This window comes from Scomber japonicus, unplaced genomic scaffold (genome assembly GCF_027409825.1).
Source record: "Scomber japonicus isolate fScoJap1 unplaced genomic scaffold, fScoJap1.pri scaffold_581, whole genome shotgun sequence".
Lineage (NCBI taxonomy): Eukaryota > Metazoa > Chordata > Actinopteri > Scombriformes > Scombridae > Scomber > Scomber japonicus.
In genome coordinates, this window is record NW_026518631.1 from 1,756 (window position 1) to 18,340 (window position 16,585).

General features: G+C 49.3%; 1 protein-coding gene across 1 annotated transcript; it reads left to right on the top strand.

Annotated features, from left to right (window-relative positions):
• Nucleotides 1–1,293: 1,293 nt before the first annotated feature.
• On the top strand, nucleotides 1,294–12,142 carry LOC128354785 (kalirin-like; the record flags this gene model as incomplete). The annotated part of the gene is made up of 10 exons (XM_053314943.1): nucleotides 1,294–1,368; nucleotides 1,463–1,577; nucleotides 4,147–4,339; nucleotides 6,367–6,590; nucleotides 7,850–8,192; nucleotides 8,908–9,030; nucleotides 10,305–10,496; nucleotides 11,281–11,412; nucleotides 11,828–11,962; nucleotides 12,050–12,142. Coding segments are annotated over 10 exons (1,625 nt in total), but the record flags the coding sequence as incomplete, so codon positions are not given.
• Between the last annotated feature and the right edge of the window lie 4,443 nt (nucleotides 12,143–16,585).

The following is a 16,585-nucleotide window of genomic DNA, read 5'->3' on the forward strand; positions in this document are numbered from 1 at the left end:
TTCCATCTTTCCTTCCTTCCTTCCATCTTTCCTTCCCTTCTTCCTTTCCTTCCATCCTCCTTCCTCCCTTCCTTCCTTGACTCGAGGAGCTTATGATCTGTAAACTGATGACGTATAACTCTGAAGCGTCTATCACATCATCATTCTTTAGTCCTCTTTCATCTCGTCTGTTTTGACTGTTCCTTCTTTCCATCCTCCTCCCTTCCTTCCTTTCATTCCTCCCTTCCTTCTTTCCTCCCTCCTTCCCTTCATTCCTTCCTTTCCTCTTCCTCCCTTCCTTCTTTCCTCCCTCCTTCCCTTCCTTCCTTCCTTTCCTCTTCCTCCCTTCTTTCTTTCCCTTGTTCCTTCTTTCCTCCCTTCCTTCCTTCTTTCCTCCCTCCCCTCCCTCCTACCTTCCTTCCTCCCTTTCCTCTTCCTCCCTTCCTTCTTTCCTTGTTCCTTCTTTCCTCCCTTCCTTCCTTCTTTCCTCCCTCCCTCCTTCCTTCCTCCTTCCTTCCTTCCTTCCTTCCCTCCTCCCTCCCTGCCTCTTCTCCTTTCTCCCTCCCTCCTACCTTCCTTCTTTCCTTTCCTGCCTCTCTTCCTCTTTTCCTTTCTCCCTCCCCTCCTTCTTTCCTTTCCTCCCTTCCTTCTTTCCTTCCCTCCCTTCCTTCCTTCCTTGACTCGAGGACAACAGGAGCTTATTATCTGCTTATTATCTGTAACTGATGACGTATAACACACATCCGTCTATCATCATTCTTTAAACCTCTTTCATCTCGTCTGTTTTGACTGTTCCTTCTTTCCATCCTCCCTCCTTTATTCCTTACTTCCTTCCTTCCTTCTATCTTTCCTTCCCTCCTACCTTCCTCCCACGTTCCTTCTTTCCTCCCTCCCTCCCTCCTTCCTTCCATCTTTCCTTCCCTCCTTCCTTCCTGCCTCCTTTCCTTCTTTCCTCCTTTCCTTCTTTCCTTGTTCGTTCCTTTCCTCCCTCCTTTACTTCCTTCCTTCCTTCCTTCTTTCCTCTGTCCTTCTTTCCTTTCTTCCTCCCTGCCTCGTTTCTTCCTTCCTTCTTTCCTCCATCATTTCTTTCCTTCCTTTCATTCCCACCTTCCTCCTTTCCTTTCCTTCCCTCCTTACTTCCTCCCTTCCTTCTTTCCTCCTTCCCTCCCTTCCTTCCTTCCTTGACTCGAGGACAACAGGAGGGTTAGGGATGAATTTATAACTGTGAAGCGTCTGTGAGGGTTAAACACACATCCGTCTATCACATCATCATTCTTTAAACCTCCTTCCTGAACCGTGTGTGTGTTTTTTCAGGTTCCGGTAAAGCGGAGTGTGTCCGGGCGGTCGACGTCTTGACGGTGCTCAGAGAGAAAGTGGCCTTCGTCTCAGGTAACACGAACTCAAACAGCTGCAGCTAAACTCTCACTCTGCTCCCGTCTGGACTTCATCTTTCATCTGATCAGGTTTGGTTTATTTTCTAAAGGTGGACGGGACAAACGAGGCGGACCAATCCTGACCTTCCCTGCCAGGACCAATCATGATCGAATAAAACAGGAAGACCTCAGTCGACTGGTCACTTACTTGTCGACCATACCAAGGTACCCGTCTCTTTACCCGTCTCTCATGATAACTGCTACCAAAAATAAGGTTTGTACACTTAGAAACTTTAATTTAATTTAATATTTTAGCTGCTGTTGTATTAATTGTCTGTTATCTTTGTTGTTACTGGGGCTGAATGACTGTTAGCGTATCTATAGCTAGACATGAACGTGTAAGATATTCAATAAGGATGATAACAGCAAATATTATGCCGTTTTAACCCTTAAAAGTCCGTGTAAAATATGAATAAATATGTTCTGAGTTTGAAATACAACAGAAAAGTGTGTTGTTAACCACCCTGCTAACTTTGAATGGTTAAAAAAAATCGCCAAATTTATGAAATTAGGCTTCAAAGTTGTGTAAAAATTGGTAAAAAATCAGCCGAGTTCCCGCCGAATCCGCGGAAGTCCCGCCCCCTTCCTGCTGCTAACTCAGTTGCTAGCTCGTCGGTTAGCTCGACGGCTAGCTCGTCGGTTAGCTCGACGGCTAGCTCGTCGGTTAGCTCGACGGCTAGCTCGTCGGTTAGCTCTCCGGCTAACTCCGTTGCTAGCACGGCTGCTAACTCTGCGGCAAGCTCGGCGGCTAACTCAGCTAACTGGCTAACTGTAGACGGCCGCCATTTTGGACCGGTCATCCTACCCGTAGACAACCACCAAAGCAGCAAAATGGCTGAGCACTGTGCGGTGTATTCCTACATATATATCTATATATAGATATATATCTATGTATATTCATATATATTTATCTCTGTCTATATATAGGCTATATCTATATATCTGTGTATATTCATATATATATATATATATATATAATTTATTCATATATTGTTTTTTCATGAGTAGTACTTTTACTGCCTTTATCTGCTTCTGCATCTCTATCATATATTAGTGTAGTGTGTGTATACATATATATATAGTCTGTTTTTCAAAATACCTATCAAACAATATCAGAATATTTTATTACTGTTGAGTCTACTATGAATACTAATATACGCCAAACCAGGAAAACACGTGTTTTTTTGCTGCAAACGTCATACATGTAGCTATGATACACATAGCTACATGTATGACGTTTGCAGCAAAAAAACACGTGTTTTCCTTTCTCCCTTCCTCTCTTCCTTCCTTCCCTTGCTTCTGTCCTTTCCTCTGTTCCTTCCTTCCATCTTTCCTCCCTCCCTCCTTTCCTTCCTTCCTTCCTTCTTTCCTTTCCTCCGTTCCTTCCTCCCTCCCTGCCTCCTTCTCTCTTTCTTTCCTTCCTTTCTCTTTCCTCCCTTCCTTCTTTCCTTCCTCCCTTCCCCCCTCCCTCCCTTCCTCCTTTCCTTCCTTTTTCCTCCCTCCCTTCCTTGACTTGAGCTCTCGTTGTTTCGGTCCTGGTTTGAGCTGCTCTACTAATCTATGTCTCTCCTCCGTCCTGATGTGTGTGTGTGGTGCTTGTTGTGTCTATACTCTCTCTGCTCTGCTCTACCTGTTGTACTGATGTCTGTCTGCTCCGTCTACTGTTTGTACTTCTACTGTCTGACTATCAAAGGGACTGCAGATGGAAACTAGCCAGTGGCTTTCCTCTGCTGCAATGCATCTCTTCTCTTTGAGATTAAAACGTCCCTAAAAAAAATATTATAAAGAATTAAACAGAAGAGAAAGAAATGTTTGATTTTGCTGCAGGTTTTCTGTGATCTTTGGAGGTAAAATTGCAAAATATTTGAGGTAAATTATGTCCATGTTTGCTGTCTGAACAATATTAGTTTGTATTCCTCTGACTGACTCATTTGGGAACATTTGGGAATAGTTTTTCTCGGTCTGTCGCTTCATTTCTGCCCCATCTTCCATTTGAATGCTGCGATGACGATCCATAAAATGATCCAAAACACAATCTTCTGTTGATTTCATGCAGAAAAGTTTCCTTGATTTAGCAAAATTCGAAGGTAGTTCTGAGAAAATACTGCAGAGATTTCTGGAAATTTGCATTATGGTGGAAGGAAGGGAGGAAAGGAGGCAGGGAGGGAGAAAGAAGGAAGGAAAGGAGGAAAGGAAGGAAGGATGGAAGGCTGGAAGGGAGGGAGAGGATTGAAGGGAGGGAGGAAAGGAGGAAAGGAAGGAAGGATGGAAGGCTGGAAGGGAGGGAGAGGATTGAAGGGAGGGAGGAAAGGAGGAAAGGAAAGAGAGAAGGAAGGAGGAAAGGAGGGAAGGACAGAAGGAGGGAAGGAGGAAAGAAGGAAGGAAGGTAAGAGGGAGGGAGGAAGGAAGGAAGGAAGGAAGGAGGGAGGAAAGAAAGAAAGGGAGAAAGACGGGAGGAAGGAAGGAGGGAAGGACAGAAAGACAGAAGGAAAGAAGGAAGGAAAGGAGGGAGTAAGGAAGGAAGGAAAGAAGGACAGAAGGAAGGAAGGAAGGAAAGGATCATTTCATGCAGAAAAACTTTCCTTGATTTAACAAAATTTGAAGGTAGTTCAATGAAAATCTGCAAAGACTGGATGATTCCTTTGTGTCACATGCTGGTTCGAGGTGCGGAGGTATTTACTGTCACTTCCTGTCACTTCCTGTCACTTCCTGTCACTTCCTGTGTGTCTCTCAGCGAGGACGTCCGAGCTCGAGGCTTCACGGTGGTGGTGGACATGCGCGGCAGTAAGTGGGACAGTGTGAAGCCGGTGCTGCGAACGCTGCAGGAGTCGTTCTCCTCCAACATCCACTCAGCGCTGCTCATCAAGCCCGACACGTTCTGGCAGAAGCACAAGACCAACCTGGGCAGCGCCAAGCTCAGCTTCGAGGTACTAGTACTGCAAATAATACTACTACTGCTAATACTAGTACTGCAAATAATACTACTACTGCTAATACTAGTACTGCAAAACCAACCTGGGCAGCGCCAAGCTCAGCTTCGAGGTACTAGTACTGCAAATAATACTACTACTGCATATACTAGTACTGCAAAACCAACCTGGGCAGCGCCAAGCTCAGCTTCGAGGTACTAGTACTGCAAATAATACTACTACTGCATATACTAGTACTGCAAAACCAACCTGGGCAGCGCCAAGCTCAGCTTCGAGGTACTAGTACTGCAAATAATACTACTACTGCATATACTAGTACTGCAAATAATACTACTACTGCTAATACTAGTACTGCAAATAATACTACTACTGCAAATACTAGTACTGCAAATAATACTACTACTGCAAATACTAGTACTGCAAATAATACTACTACTGCAAATACTAGTACTGCAAATAATACTACTACTGCATATACTAGTACTGCAAATAGTACTACTACTGCTCGTACTAGTACTGCAAAACCAACCTGGGCAGCGCCATGCTTAGCTTCGAGGTACTAGTACTGCAAATAATACTACTACTGCATATACTAATACTGCAAATAATACTACTACTGCATATACTAGTACTGCAAAACCAACCTGGGCAGCGCCAAGCTCAGCTTCGAGGTACTAGTACTGCAAATAATACTACTACTGCATATACTAGTACTGCAAATAATACTACTACTGCTAATACTAGTACTGCAAATAATACTACTACTGCTAATACTAGTACTGCAAAACCAACCTGGGCAGCGCCAAGCTCAGCTTCGAGGTACTAGTACTGCAAATAATACTACTACTGCATATACTAGTACTGCAAATAATACTACTACTGCTAATACTAGTACTGCAAATAATACTACTACTGCTAATACTAGTACTGCAAATAATACTACTACTGCTAATACTAGTACTGCAAATAATACTACTACTGCCAATACTAGTACTGCAAATAATACTACTACTGCTAATACTAGTACTGCAAATAATACTACTACTGCTAATACTAGTACTGCAAATAATACTACTACTGCTAATACTAGTACTGCAAATAATACTACTACTGCTAATACTAGTACTGCAAAACCAACCTGGGCAGCGCCAAGCTCAGCTTTGAGGTACTTATACTGCAAATAATACTACTACTGCATATACTAGTACTGCAAATAATACTACTACTGCATATACTAGTACTGCAAATAATACTACTACTGCATATACTAATACTGCAAAACCAACCTGGGCAGCGCCAAGCTCAGCTTCGAGGTACTTATACTGCAAATAATACTACTACTGCTCGTACTAGTACTGCAAATAATACTACTACTGCTCGTACTAGTACTGCAAATAATACTACTACTGATAATACTAATACTGCAAATAGTACTACTACTGCTAGTACTAGTACTGCAAAACCAACCTGGGCAGCGCCATGCTTAGCTTCGAGGTACTAGTACTGCAAATAATACTACTACTGCATATACTAATACTGCAAATAATACTACTACTGCATATACTAGTACTGCAAAACCAACCTGGGCAGCGCCAAGCTCAGCTTCAAGGTACTAGTACTGCAAATAATACTACTACTGCATATACTAGTACTGCAAAACCAACCTGGGCAGCGCCATGCTTAGCTTCGAGGTACTAGTACTGCAAATAATACTACTACTGCTCGTACTAGTACTGCAAATAATACTACTACTGCAAATACTAGTACTGCAAATACTACTACTGCATATACTACTACTGCAAATACTAATACTGCAAATATTAATACTGCAAATACTAATACTGCAAATACTAGTAATGCAAATACTGCAAATACTAGTAATGCAAATACTAATACTGCAAATACTAGTACTGCAAATACTAGTAATGCAAATACTACTACTGCAAACACTCGTACTGCAAATACTGCAAATACTAATACTGCATGTACTACTACTGATTATTAATTGATGACATCATCTCCAGACCAGCCTGGTGTCGGTGGAGGGCCTGTCCCGATTGGTCGACCCCTCCCAGCTGACCTCTGACCTCGGCGGCTCGCTGGAGTACGACCATGTGGAGTGGACCGAGCTGCGTCTGGGCCTGGAGGAGTTCTCGGGGGCCGCCACGCAGCTGCTGGCCCAGCTGGAGCAGCTGGAGGCCGGACTGAGCCGCATAGCGGAGCCCCAGGACGTGGACGAGGCCCGCAAGTAAGAAGAGGAGACTCTCAATCACACTTATTGATTATTTAAAGTTAATGATTAACCCTTTATAGGACACTCATTGAAAGGAAGGGAGGGAGGAAGGGAGGAAGGGAGGAAGGAAGGAAGGATGGATGGATGGATGGATGGATGGAAGGAAAGGAAGGAAGGACGGAGGAAAGAAGGAAGGAAGAAGAAAGGGGGATGGAGGATGGAAAGAAGGAAGGGAGGAGAGAAGGAGGGAGGGAGGAAGGAAGGATGGATGGATGGAAGGAAAGGAAGGAAGGACGGAGGAAAGAAGGAAGGAAGGAAGGAAGGAAGGAAGAAGAAAGGGGGATGGAGGATGGAAGGAAGGAGGGAAGGATGGATGGAAGGATGGATGGATGGAAGGAAAGGAAGGAAGGACGGAGGAAAGAAGGAAGGAAGGAAGGAAGGAAGAAGAAAGGGGGATGGAGGATGGAAAGAAGGAAGGGAGGAGAGAAGGAGGGAGGGAGGAAGGACAGATGGAAGGAAGGAAGGAAGGAAGGAAGGAAGGAAAGGAAAGAAAGGAAGGAAGGACGGACTAAAGAAGGAAGGAAGGAAGGAAGAAGAAAGGGGGATGGAGGAAGGAAAGAAGGAAGGGAGGAGAGTAGGAGGGAGGGAGGAAGGACAGATGGAAGGAAGGACGGAGGAAATAAGGAACGAGGGAGGGAGAAAGGAAAGAGGAAGGGAAGAAAGAAGGCAGGGAGGAAGGGAAGGAAGGAAGGAAGGAAGGAAGGAAGGAAGGATATTTTGAGATATTTACAGAAGTTACCAAATATAATTATTTGCCCAATAAAGGGTTAAACCGGACATACTGTTTATATTTGAAAGCTGAAACAAAAGCATATATGTTTCTCTAGAGCAGAGGTGTCAAACTCATTTTCATTCAAGGGCCACATACAGACCAATTTGATCTCATGTGGGCCGGATCATTAAAAAGATGGAAGAAAGGAAGGAAATAAGAAGGGAAGGAAGGAAAGACAGGCAAAAGGAAGGAGGGAAGGAAGGGAGGAAGGACAGATGGAAGGAAGGGAGGAAGGACAGAAGGAAGGAAGGACAGAAGGAAGAAAGGGAGGAAGGACAGAAGGAAGAAAGGAAGGAGGACAGAAGGAAGGACAGAAGGAAGAAAGGGAGGAAGGACAGATGGAAGGAAGGGAGGAGGACAGAAGGAAGGAAGGGAGGAAGGACAGAACTTACTTAGTGACTTTTGTTCATGATGATATTTGTGTCATATTTCCTCTCTGCAGACTTCTGGAGGAACACGGTCGTCTCCGTAACACCATCGCCACGGCGCCCGTCGACGCCCTCGAGCGAGAGGGGCGGAGCTTGCTCCAGCGGATGCGCCTGGGCCCCACACACGGCGACGCCCCCAACGAAGGCGGCGGCGGCGGCGGCGGTGGTGGCGTCGGCAGTAGCCACGGCAGCTGGCTGTCGGGCGGAGCAGACTTCCAGAGCGTGGCGCCGAAGGTTTCCTCTCTGCTGGACCGGCTGCAGGCGGCTCGTAGCCATCTGCTGCAGAGCTGGGGCGACAGGAAGCTGCACCTGGATCAGGCGCTGCAGCTGCACCTGTTTGAGCAGGACGCCACCAAGGTGAGGGGCGGGGGGGCTGGTTACAGGAAGTAGGAAATGAAAAGAGTGCTGGAGAGAAGAGGATGAGAGAAGGGGGAAGACATAAGCAGGAGGAGAGGAGGAGAGGAGAGAGAGAGGAAGAGGAGTAGAGAGGAGGAGAGAGAGAGAGGAAGAGGAGAGGAGAGGGGAGAGAGAGGAAGGAGAGAGAGAGGAAAGAGAGGAGAGGAAAGAGAGGAAGGAGAGGAAGAGGAGAGAGAGAGGGAGGAGAGTAGAGAGGAAGGAGAGGAAGAGGAGTAGAGAGGAAGGAGAGGAGAGAGAGGAAGAGGAGAGAGAGAGGGAGGAGAGAGAGAGGAAGAGGAGAGGAGAGAGAGGGAGAGGAGTAGAGAGGAGGAGTAGAGAGGGAGGAGAGAGAGAGAGAGGGAGAGGAGTAGAGAGGAGGAGAGAGAGAGAGGAGGAGTAGAGAGGAAGGAGAGAGAGAGGAAAGAGAGGAGAGAGAGAGGAAGGAGAGGAAGAGGAGGAAGAGGAGAGAGAGAGGAAGAGGAGAGGAGAGAGAGGGAGAGGAGTAGAGAGGAGGAGAGAGAGAGAGGAGGAGTAGAGAGGAAGGAGAGAGAGAGGAAAGAGAGGAGAGAGAGAGGAAGGAGAGGAAGAGGAGGAAGAGGAGGAGAGAGAGACAGGAAGTAGAAAATAAAATATGCAGGAAGTGATAAACCACCTGACCCTGTGTCTGTGTCTCTAGATGTCGGAGTGGATCGCTCACAGTAAGGATCTGTTCGTGCAGAGTCTGGCGGAGGTCGGTCAGAACCACCAGCACGCCGTCGACCTCCAGACGCAACACCAGCACTTCACCGCCAACTGCATGGTCAGTGTGTGTGTGTGTGTGTGTGTGTGTGTGTGTGTGTGTGTGTGTGTGTGTGTGTGTGTGTGTGTGTGTGTGTGTGTGTGTGTGTGTGTGTGTGTGTGTGTGTGTTTTAACCCTTGTGTCGTCCTGCTGGGTCAAATTGACCCCGTCTAATTCTTCTTTCCTCCCTTCCGTCTGTACTTCCTTTCTTCCTCCCTCCTTTCTTTCGTCTGTCCTTCTTTCCGAACCTTCCTTCCGTCTTTCCTCCCTCCCTCCTTCTCTCTTTCTTTCCTCTGTCCTTCTTTCCTACCTTCCTTCCCTTCTTCCTTCCCTCCTTCCTTCCTCCCGCCCTCCTTTCCTCTCTTATTCCTTCCTTCTTTCCACCCTCCGTCCTTCTCTCTCTCTTTCCTCTGTCCTTCCTCCCTCCTTTCCTTCCTTCTTCCTTTCCTCCCTTCCTTCCTTCCTCCCTCCTTTCCTTTCCAACCTCTTTCCTTCCTCCCTCCCTCCCGTCCTTCCTTCCTTGACCTGAGGACTTGTGTGTGAGCTTTACAGACACAGTGAAAGAAAGAAAGGAAGGAAGGAAGGAAGGAAAAGAAAAGAGCCGAATCACTCAGTTATTCAGGTAGCATCCAGGAAACCTTGTCTCTCTAGTCACAACAGCACTGTAAGGTTGTTTACTTTAGTGCCGTCTCCATGGCAACCATCATAATGCCAGGTCAGTTCGGGCAGTAAGCAACGGCTATCTGTCCTTCAGTAGCTGCTTCATACATGAGAACAGGAAAACTCAAGGAGGGAAGGAGGGAGGGAGGGAGGGAGGAAGAGAGGAAGGAAGGAAAGAAGGAAGGGAGGAAGGACAGAAGGAAGGAAGAAAGGGGGATGGAGGAAGGAAAGAAGGAAGGGAGAAAGGAAGAGAGGAAGGACAGAAGGAAGGAAGGGAGGAAGGACAGAAGGAAGGAAGAAAAGGGGATGGAGGAAGGAAAGAAAGAGAGAAGGAGGGAGGGAGGGAGGGAGGGAGAAAGGAAGAGAGGAAGGAAGGAAAGTCAGAAGGAAAGAAGAAAGGGGGATGGAGGAAGGACAGATGGAAGGGAGGAAGGTAAGAAAGAGAAGGAGGGAGGGAGGAAGGACAGATGGAAGGAAAGAAGGAAAGAAAGAGAGATGGAGGGAGGGAGGAAGGACAGATGGAAGGAAAGAAGGATATGAAAACTTCTTCAGGTGTGTAATACTTTGCTCTGTGTGTGTGTGTGTGTGTGTGTGTGTGTGTGTGTGTGTGTGTGTGTGTGCGTGTGTGTGTGCAGAACGGCAGCGTGAACGTGGACAGCGTGGTTACCGTGGCGGCGCGGCTCGCTGAGGCCGGTCACTACGGGGCGGAGAGGATCGCACTGGTGTCGTCACGGTTACAGGAAGACTGGAAGTCCCTGACGACGGCGTTGGAGGAGCGCAGCAACACGCTCGCCATGGCAACCGGCTTCCACCAGGGGGCAGAACAGGTGGACGATACACCTCCGATATATATAATGTGTCAATTTACTCTACCCCAGAGGTGTCAAACTCATTTTCATTCAAGGGCCACATACAGACCAATTTGATCTCATGTGGGCCGGATCACTAAAAGGAAGGAAGGAAGGAAGGAAGGAAGGAAGGAAGGATGGAAGGAAAAGAAAAGGAGGAGGAGAAGGAAGAGAATACAGGAAGGAAAGATGGAAGGAAGAAAGGCAGCAAGGACAAATGGAAGGAAGGGAAGAGAAGACAAGAAGGAAGGGAGGAAGGAAGGAAAGATGGAAGGAAGGACGGAGGGAAGGGAAGAAGGACAGATAGAAGGAAGGAAGGAAAAGAAGATCGGAAGGAAGGAATAAAGGTAGGAAGGACAGACAGAAGGAAGGAAGGAAGGAAGGGAAGAAAGACAGATGGAAGGAAGGAAGGAAGGAAAAGAAGATCGGAAGGAAGGAAGGAAGGAGGGAAGGGAAGAAGGACAGATAGAAGGAAGGAAGGAAAAGAAGATCAGAAGGAAGGAAGGAAGGGAAGAAGGACAGATGGAAGGAAGGAAAAGAAGATCGGAAGGAAGGAAGGAAGGAGGGAAGGGAAGAAGGACAGATAGAAGGAAGGAAGGAAAAGAAGATCAGAAGGAAGGAGGGAAGGGAAGAAGGACAGACCCTAACACTCTCTCTCTCTCTCTCTCTCTCTCTCTCTCTCTCTCTCTCTCTCTCTCTCCTCTCTCTCTCTCCTCTCTCTCTCTCTCTCTCTCTCTCTCTCTCTCTCTCTCTCTCTCTCCAGTTCCTGCTCAGGGTCGAGGGTTGGGTCCAAGTGTGCTCAGAGGGGTCGTTGCCATCGGCGACGGCAGAGCTGGAAGCTGCCGTTAAGAAACACCAGGAGCTTAACGAGGAGATCTCTGCCAACTTCACACAGGTACCCGTCTGACTGAACACCTGTCTGTCTGTCTGTCCTCACACCTGTCTGTCTGTCCTCACATCTGTCCTGTCTGTCCTCACACCTGTCTGTCTGACCACCTGTCTGTCTGTCTGTCTGTCCTCACACCTGTCTGTCTGACCTCACACCTGTCTGTCTATCCTCATTCCTGTCTGTCTGTCCTCACACCTGTCAATCTGACCACCTGTCTGTCTGTCCTCACACCTGTCAATCTGAACATCTGTCTGTCTGTCCTCACACCTGTCAATCTGAACATCTGTCTGTCTGTCCTCACACCTGTCAATCTGACCACCTGTCTGTCTGTCTGTCTGTCCTCACACCTGTCAATCTGACCACCTGTCTGTCTGTCTGTCTGTCCTCACACCTGCCAATCTGACCACCTGTCTGTCTGCAGGTCAGTGAGAGCGGTAAAGCCTTATTGGAGGTCCTCCAGCGTTGCCCGGCGACCGATTCTGAAGACGCCGCGACCAAACCGGACTTCACTGCGGCAACACACGGTATCATGGCAGTTCTGCACCAGGTCATGCAGGTACGTCTCCCTTTAAACCCGTCTCACTGTCGCTGAGCAGACAGACAGACAGACAGGTGGACTGATCTGAGCCGGTTTCTGTCGCAGGGTCACCATGAGGTGGAAGGAGCGTGGCAGCACCGGAAGCTCCGCCTCCACCAGCGCCTGCAGCTGTGCGTGTTTCAGCAGGACGTCAGACAGGTAGGACTCAATCTTTATATGTATTGCCATACACCCCCCGCATTCGCATCACATCACCCTCTCCACATCACCATGGCAACCTACCAAAACATTCATTCCGTCATAAATATAGGTTCAGTCACACATCCCAGCACTCCATCACAGACTCTCTCTCTCCTCTCCTTCCTCCTCTCTCCTCTCCTTCCTCCTCTCGCCTCTTCTTCCTCTCTGGAGTCATGATACACACACATCTGGAGTCATGATACACACATCTGGAGTCATGACATCTGGAGTCATGATACACACACTATCTGGAGTCATGATACACACACATCTGGAGTCATGACATCTGGAGTCATGATAACACACACTATCTGGAGTCATGATACACACACATCTGGAGTCATGATACACACACATCTGGAGTCATGATACACACACATCTGGAGTCATGATACACACACATCTGGAGTCATGACATCTGGAGTCATGATACACACACATCTGGAGTCATGACATCTGGAGTCATGAATACACACACATCTGGAGTCATGACATCTGGAGTCATGATACACACACATCTGGAGTCATGATACACACACATCTGGAATCATGATACACACACATCTGGAGTCATGACATCTGGAGTCATGATACACACACATCTGGAGTCATGACATCTGGAGTCATGATACAGACACACTATCTGGAGTCATGACACACACACTATCTGGAGTCATGATACACACACTATCTGGAGTCATGATACACACACATCTGGAGTCATGACATCTGGAGTCATGATACACACACATCTGGAGTCATGATACACACACTATCTGGAGTCATGACACACACACATCTGGAGTCATGATACACACACATCTGGAGTCATGATACACACACATCTGGAGTCATGACACACACACTATCTGGAGTCATGATACATGATTTCATTTCCATACGCAAAACCATCACATACATTCATTTCTGGTTGTTAAGTAGCTTGATGTTTGTATCGATTGTGAGAGGAAGAGGAGGAGAGAGGAAGAGGAGGAGAGAGAGAGGAAGAGGAGGAAAGAGGAGACAGAGGAAGGAGAGGAGAGAGGAGAGAGAGAGGAAGGAGAGGAGGAGGAGAGGAGGAGAGAGGAAGGAGAGGAGAGAGGAGGAAGGAGAGGAGAGAGAGAGGAAGAGGATGAGAGAGGAAAGAGAGGAAGAGGAGGAGAGAGCGGAGTGGAAAGGAGAGAAGAGGAAGAGGAGGAGAGGCAGGAAGGGAGAGGAGAGAGAGAGGAAGGAGAGGAGAGAGAAGGGAGTGGAGAGGAAGGAGAGGAGAGAGAGAGAGGAAGAGGAGGAGAGTGGAAGGAGAGGAGAGAGGAAGAGGAAGGAGAGGAGAGAGGAGGAAGGAGAGAGAGAGAGGGGAGTGGAGAGGAGAGAGGAGGAAGGAGAGGAAGAGGAGGAGAGGGAGGACGGAGAGGAGAGAGGAAGGAGAGGAGGAGGAGAGGAGAGAGAGAGGAAGGGAGAGGAGAGAGAGAGGAAGGAGAGGAGGAGGAGGAGAGAGAGAGAGGAGTGGAGAGGAGAGAGGAGGAAGGAGCGAGGAAGGAGAGAGGAGTGGAGAGGAAGGAGAGAGAGAGGAGTGAGAGGAGAGAGGAGAGGAGGAGGAGAGGAAGGAGGAGGAGAGAGAGAGGAAGAGAGAAGGAGGAGGAAGAGAGAGGAGGAAGGACAGGAAGGAGAGGAGAGAGGAGGAGGAGAGGAGAGAGAGTGGAGTGGACAGGAGAGAGGAGGAAGGAGAGGAAGAGGAGGAGAGGGAGGACAGAGAGGAGAGAGGAAGGAAAGGAGAGAGAGGGGAGTGGAGAGGAGAGAGGAGGAGAGAGAGGAAGGAGAGGAGAGAGGAAGAGGTGGAGAGAGGAAGGAGAGGAGGAGGAGAGGAGAGAGAGGAGTGGAGAGGAGGAAGGAGCAAGGAAGGAGAGGAGAGAGAGGAGTGGAGAGGAGAGAGGAGGAAGGAGAGGAGAGAAGAAGAGGAGGAGAGAGAGGAGAGAGGAGGAAGGAGAGGAGAGAGAGGAGAGAGGAGGAAGGAGAGGAAGAGGACGAGAGGGAGGACGGAAAGGAGGGAGAGAGGAAGGAGAGGAGAGAGAGGGGAGTGGAGAGGAGAGAGGAGGGAGAGAGAGGAAGAGGAGGAGAGAGGAAGGAGAGGAGGAGAGGAGAGAGAGAGGAGAGAGGAGGAGAGAGGAAGGAGAGGAGGAGAGGAGAGAGAGAGGAAGGAGAGGAGAGGAGAGAGTAAGAGGAGGAGAGGAAAGAGAGGAAGAGGAGAGAGAGAGAGAAGGAGAGAGAGAGAGGAGGAAGGACAGGAGAGAGGAGGAAGGACAGGAGAGAGGAGGAAGGAGAGGAAGGAGAGGAGAGAGGAGGAGGAGAGGACAGAGAGCGGAGTGGACAGGAGAGAGGAGGAAGGAGAGGGAGGACGGAGAGGAGAGAGAGGGGAGTGGAGAGGAGAGAGGAGGAGAGAGAGGAAGGAGAGGAAGAGGAGGAGAGAGGAAGGAGAGGAGGAGGAGAGAGAGAGAGGAGTGGAGAGGAGGAAGGAGCAAGGAAGGAGAGGAGAGAGGGAGTGGAGAGGAGAGAGGAGGAAGGATGAGGACGAGCGAGGAAGGAGAGGAGAGAGGAGGAAGGAGAGGAGAGAGAGCGGAGTGGACAGGAGAGAGGAGGAAGGAGAGGAAGAGGACGAGAGGGAGGACGGAAAGGAGAGAGAGAGGAAGGAGAGGAGAGAGAGGGGAGTGGAGAGGAGAGAGGAGAGAGAAAGGAGGAGAGAGAGAGGAGGAGGAGAGGAGAGAGAGAGAATGGAGAGGAGAGAGAGAGGAAGGTGAGGAGAGAGGAAGGAGAGGAGAGAGGAGGAGGAGAGAGGAGGAAGGAGAGGAGAGAGGAGGAGAGAGAGGAAGAGGAGGAGAGAGGAAGAAGAGGAGAGAGAGAGGAAGGTGAGGAGAGAGGAAGGAGAGGAGAGAGGAGGAGGAGAGAAAGAGAGGAGTGGAGAGAAGAGAGGAGGAAGGAAAGGACAAGCGAGGAAGGAGAGGAGCGAGGAGGAAGGAGAGGAGAGAGGAGGAAGGACAGGAGAGAGGAGGAAGGAGAGGAAGAGGAGGAGAGGGAGGACAGAGAGGAGAGAGGAAGGAGGAGGAGAGAGGGGAGTGGAGAGAGAGGAAGGAGAGGAGAGAGAAGAAGGAGAGGAGAGAGAGGAGAGTGGACAGGAGAAAGGAGGAAGGAGAGGAAGAGGAAGAGAGGGAGGACGGAGAGGAGAGAGGAGGAGAGGCAGGAGGAGAGGAGGAGAGAGAGAGACGGAGAGGAGAGAGAGAGGAAGGTGAGGAGGAGAGAGCAAGGAGAGGAGAGAGGAGTGGAGAGGAGAGAGGAAGGAGACGAGATAGGAGGAGGAGGAGAGAGAGAGAGGAGTGGAGAGGAGAGAGGAGGAAGGAGAGGAGAGAGGAGGAAGGACAGGAGAGAGGAGGAAGGAGAGGAGAGAGGAGGAGGAGGAGAGAGAGAGGAGTGGAGAGGAGAGAGGAGGAAGGAGCAAGGAAGGAGAGGAGAGAGAGGAGTGGAGAGGAGAGAGGAGGAAGGAGAGGGAGAGGAGGAAGGAGAGGAAGGAGAGGAGGAAGGAAAGGACAAGCGAGGAAGGAGAGGAGAGAGGAAGGAGAGGAGGAGAGGAGGAAGGAGAGGAGAGAGGAGGAAGGACAGGAGAGAGGAGGAAGGAGAGGAGAGAGGAGGAGGAGAGGACAGAGAGCGGAGTGGACAGGAGAGAGGAGGAAGGAGAGGGAGGACGGAGAGGAGAGAGAGGGGAGTGGAGAGGAGAGAGGAGGAGAGAGAGGAAGGAGAGGAAGAGGAGGAGAGAGGAAGGAGAGGAGGAGGAGAGAGAGAGAGGAGTGGAGAGGAGGAAGGAGCAAGGAAGGAGAGGAGAGAGAGGAGTGGAGAGGAGAGAGGAGGGAGAGAGGAGGAAGGAGAGGACGAGCGAGGAAGGAGAGGAGAGAGAGCGGAGTGGACAGGAGAGAGGAGGAAGGAGAGGAAAAGGACGAAGAGGGAGGACGGAAAGGAGAGAGAGAGGAAGGAGAGGAGAGAGAGGGGAGTGGAGAGGAGAGAGGAGGAAGGAGAGGAAGAGGACGAGAGGGGAGGACGGAAAGGAGAGAGAGAGGAAGGAGAGGAGAGAGAGCGGAGTGGACAGGAGAGAGGAGGAAGGAGAGGAGAAGAGGACGAGAGGGAGGACGGAAAGGAGAGAGAGAGGAAGGAGAGGAGAGAGAGGGGAGTGGAGAGGAGAGAGGAGAGAGAAAGGAGGAGAGAGAGAGGAGGAGGAGAGGAGAGAGAGAGGATGGAGAGGAGAGAGAGAGGAAGGTGACGAGAGAGGAAGGAGAGGAGAGAGGAGGAGGAGAGAGAGAGGAAGGTGAGGAGAGAGGAAGGAGAGGAGAGAGGAGGAGGAGAGAGGAGGAAGGAGAGGAG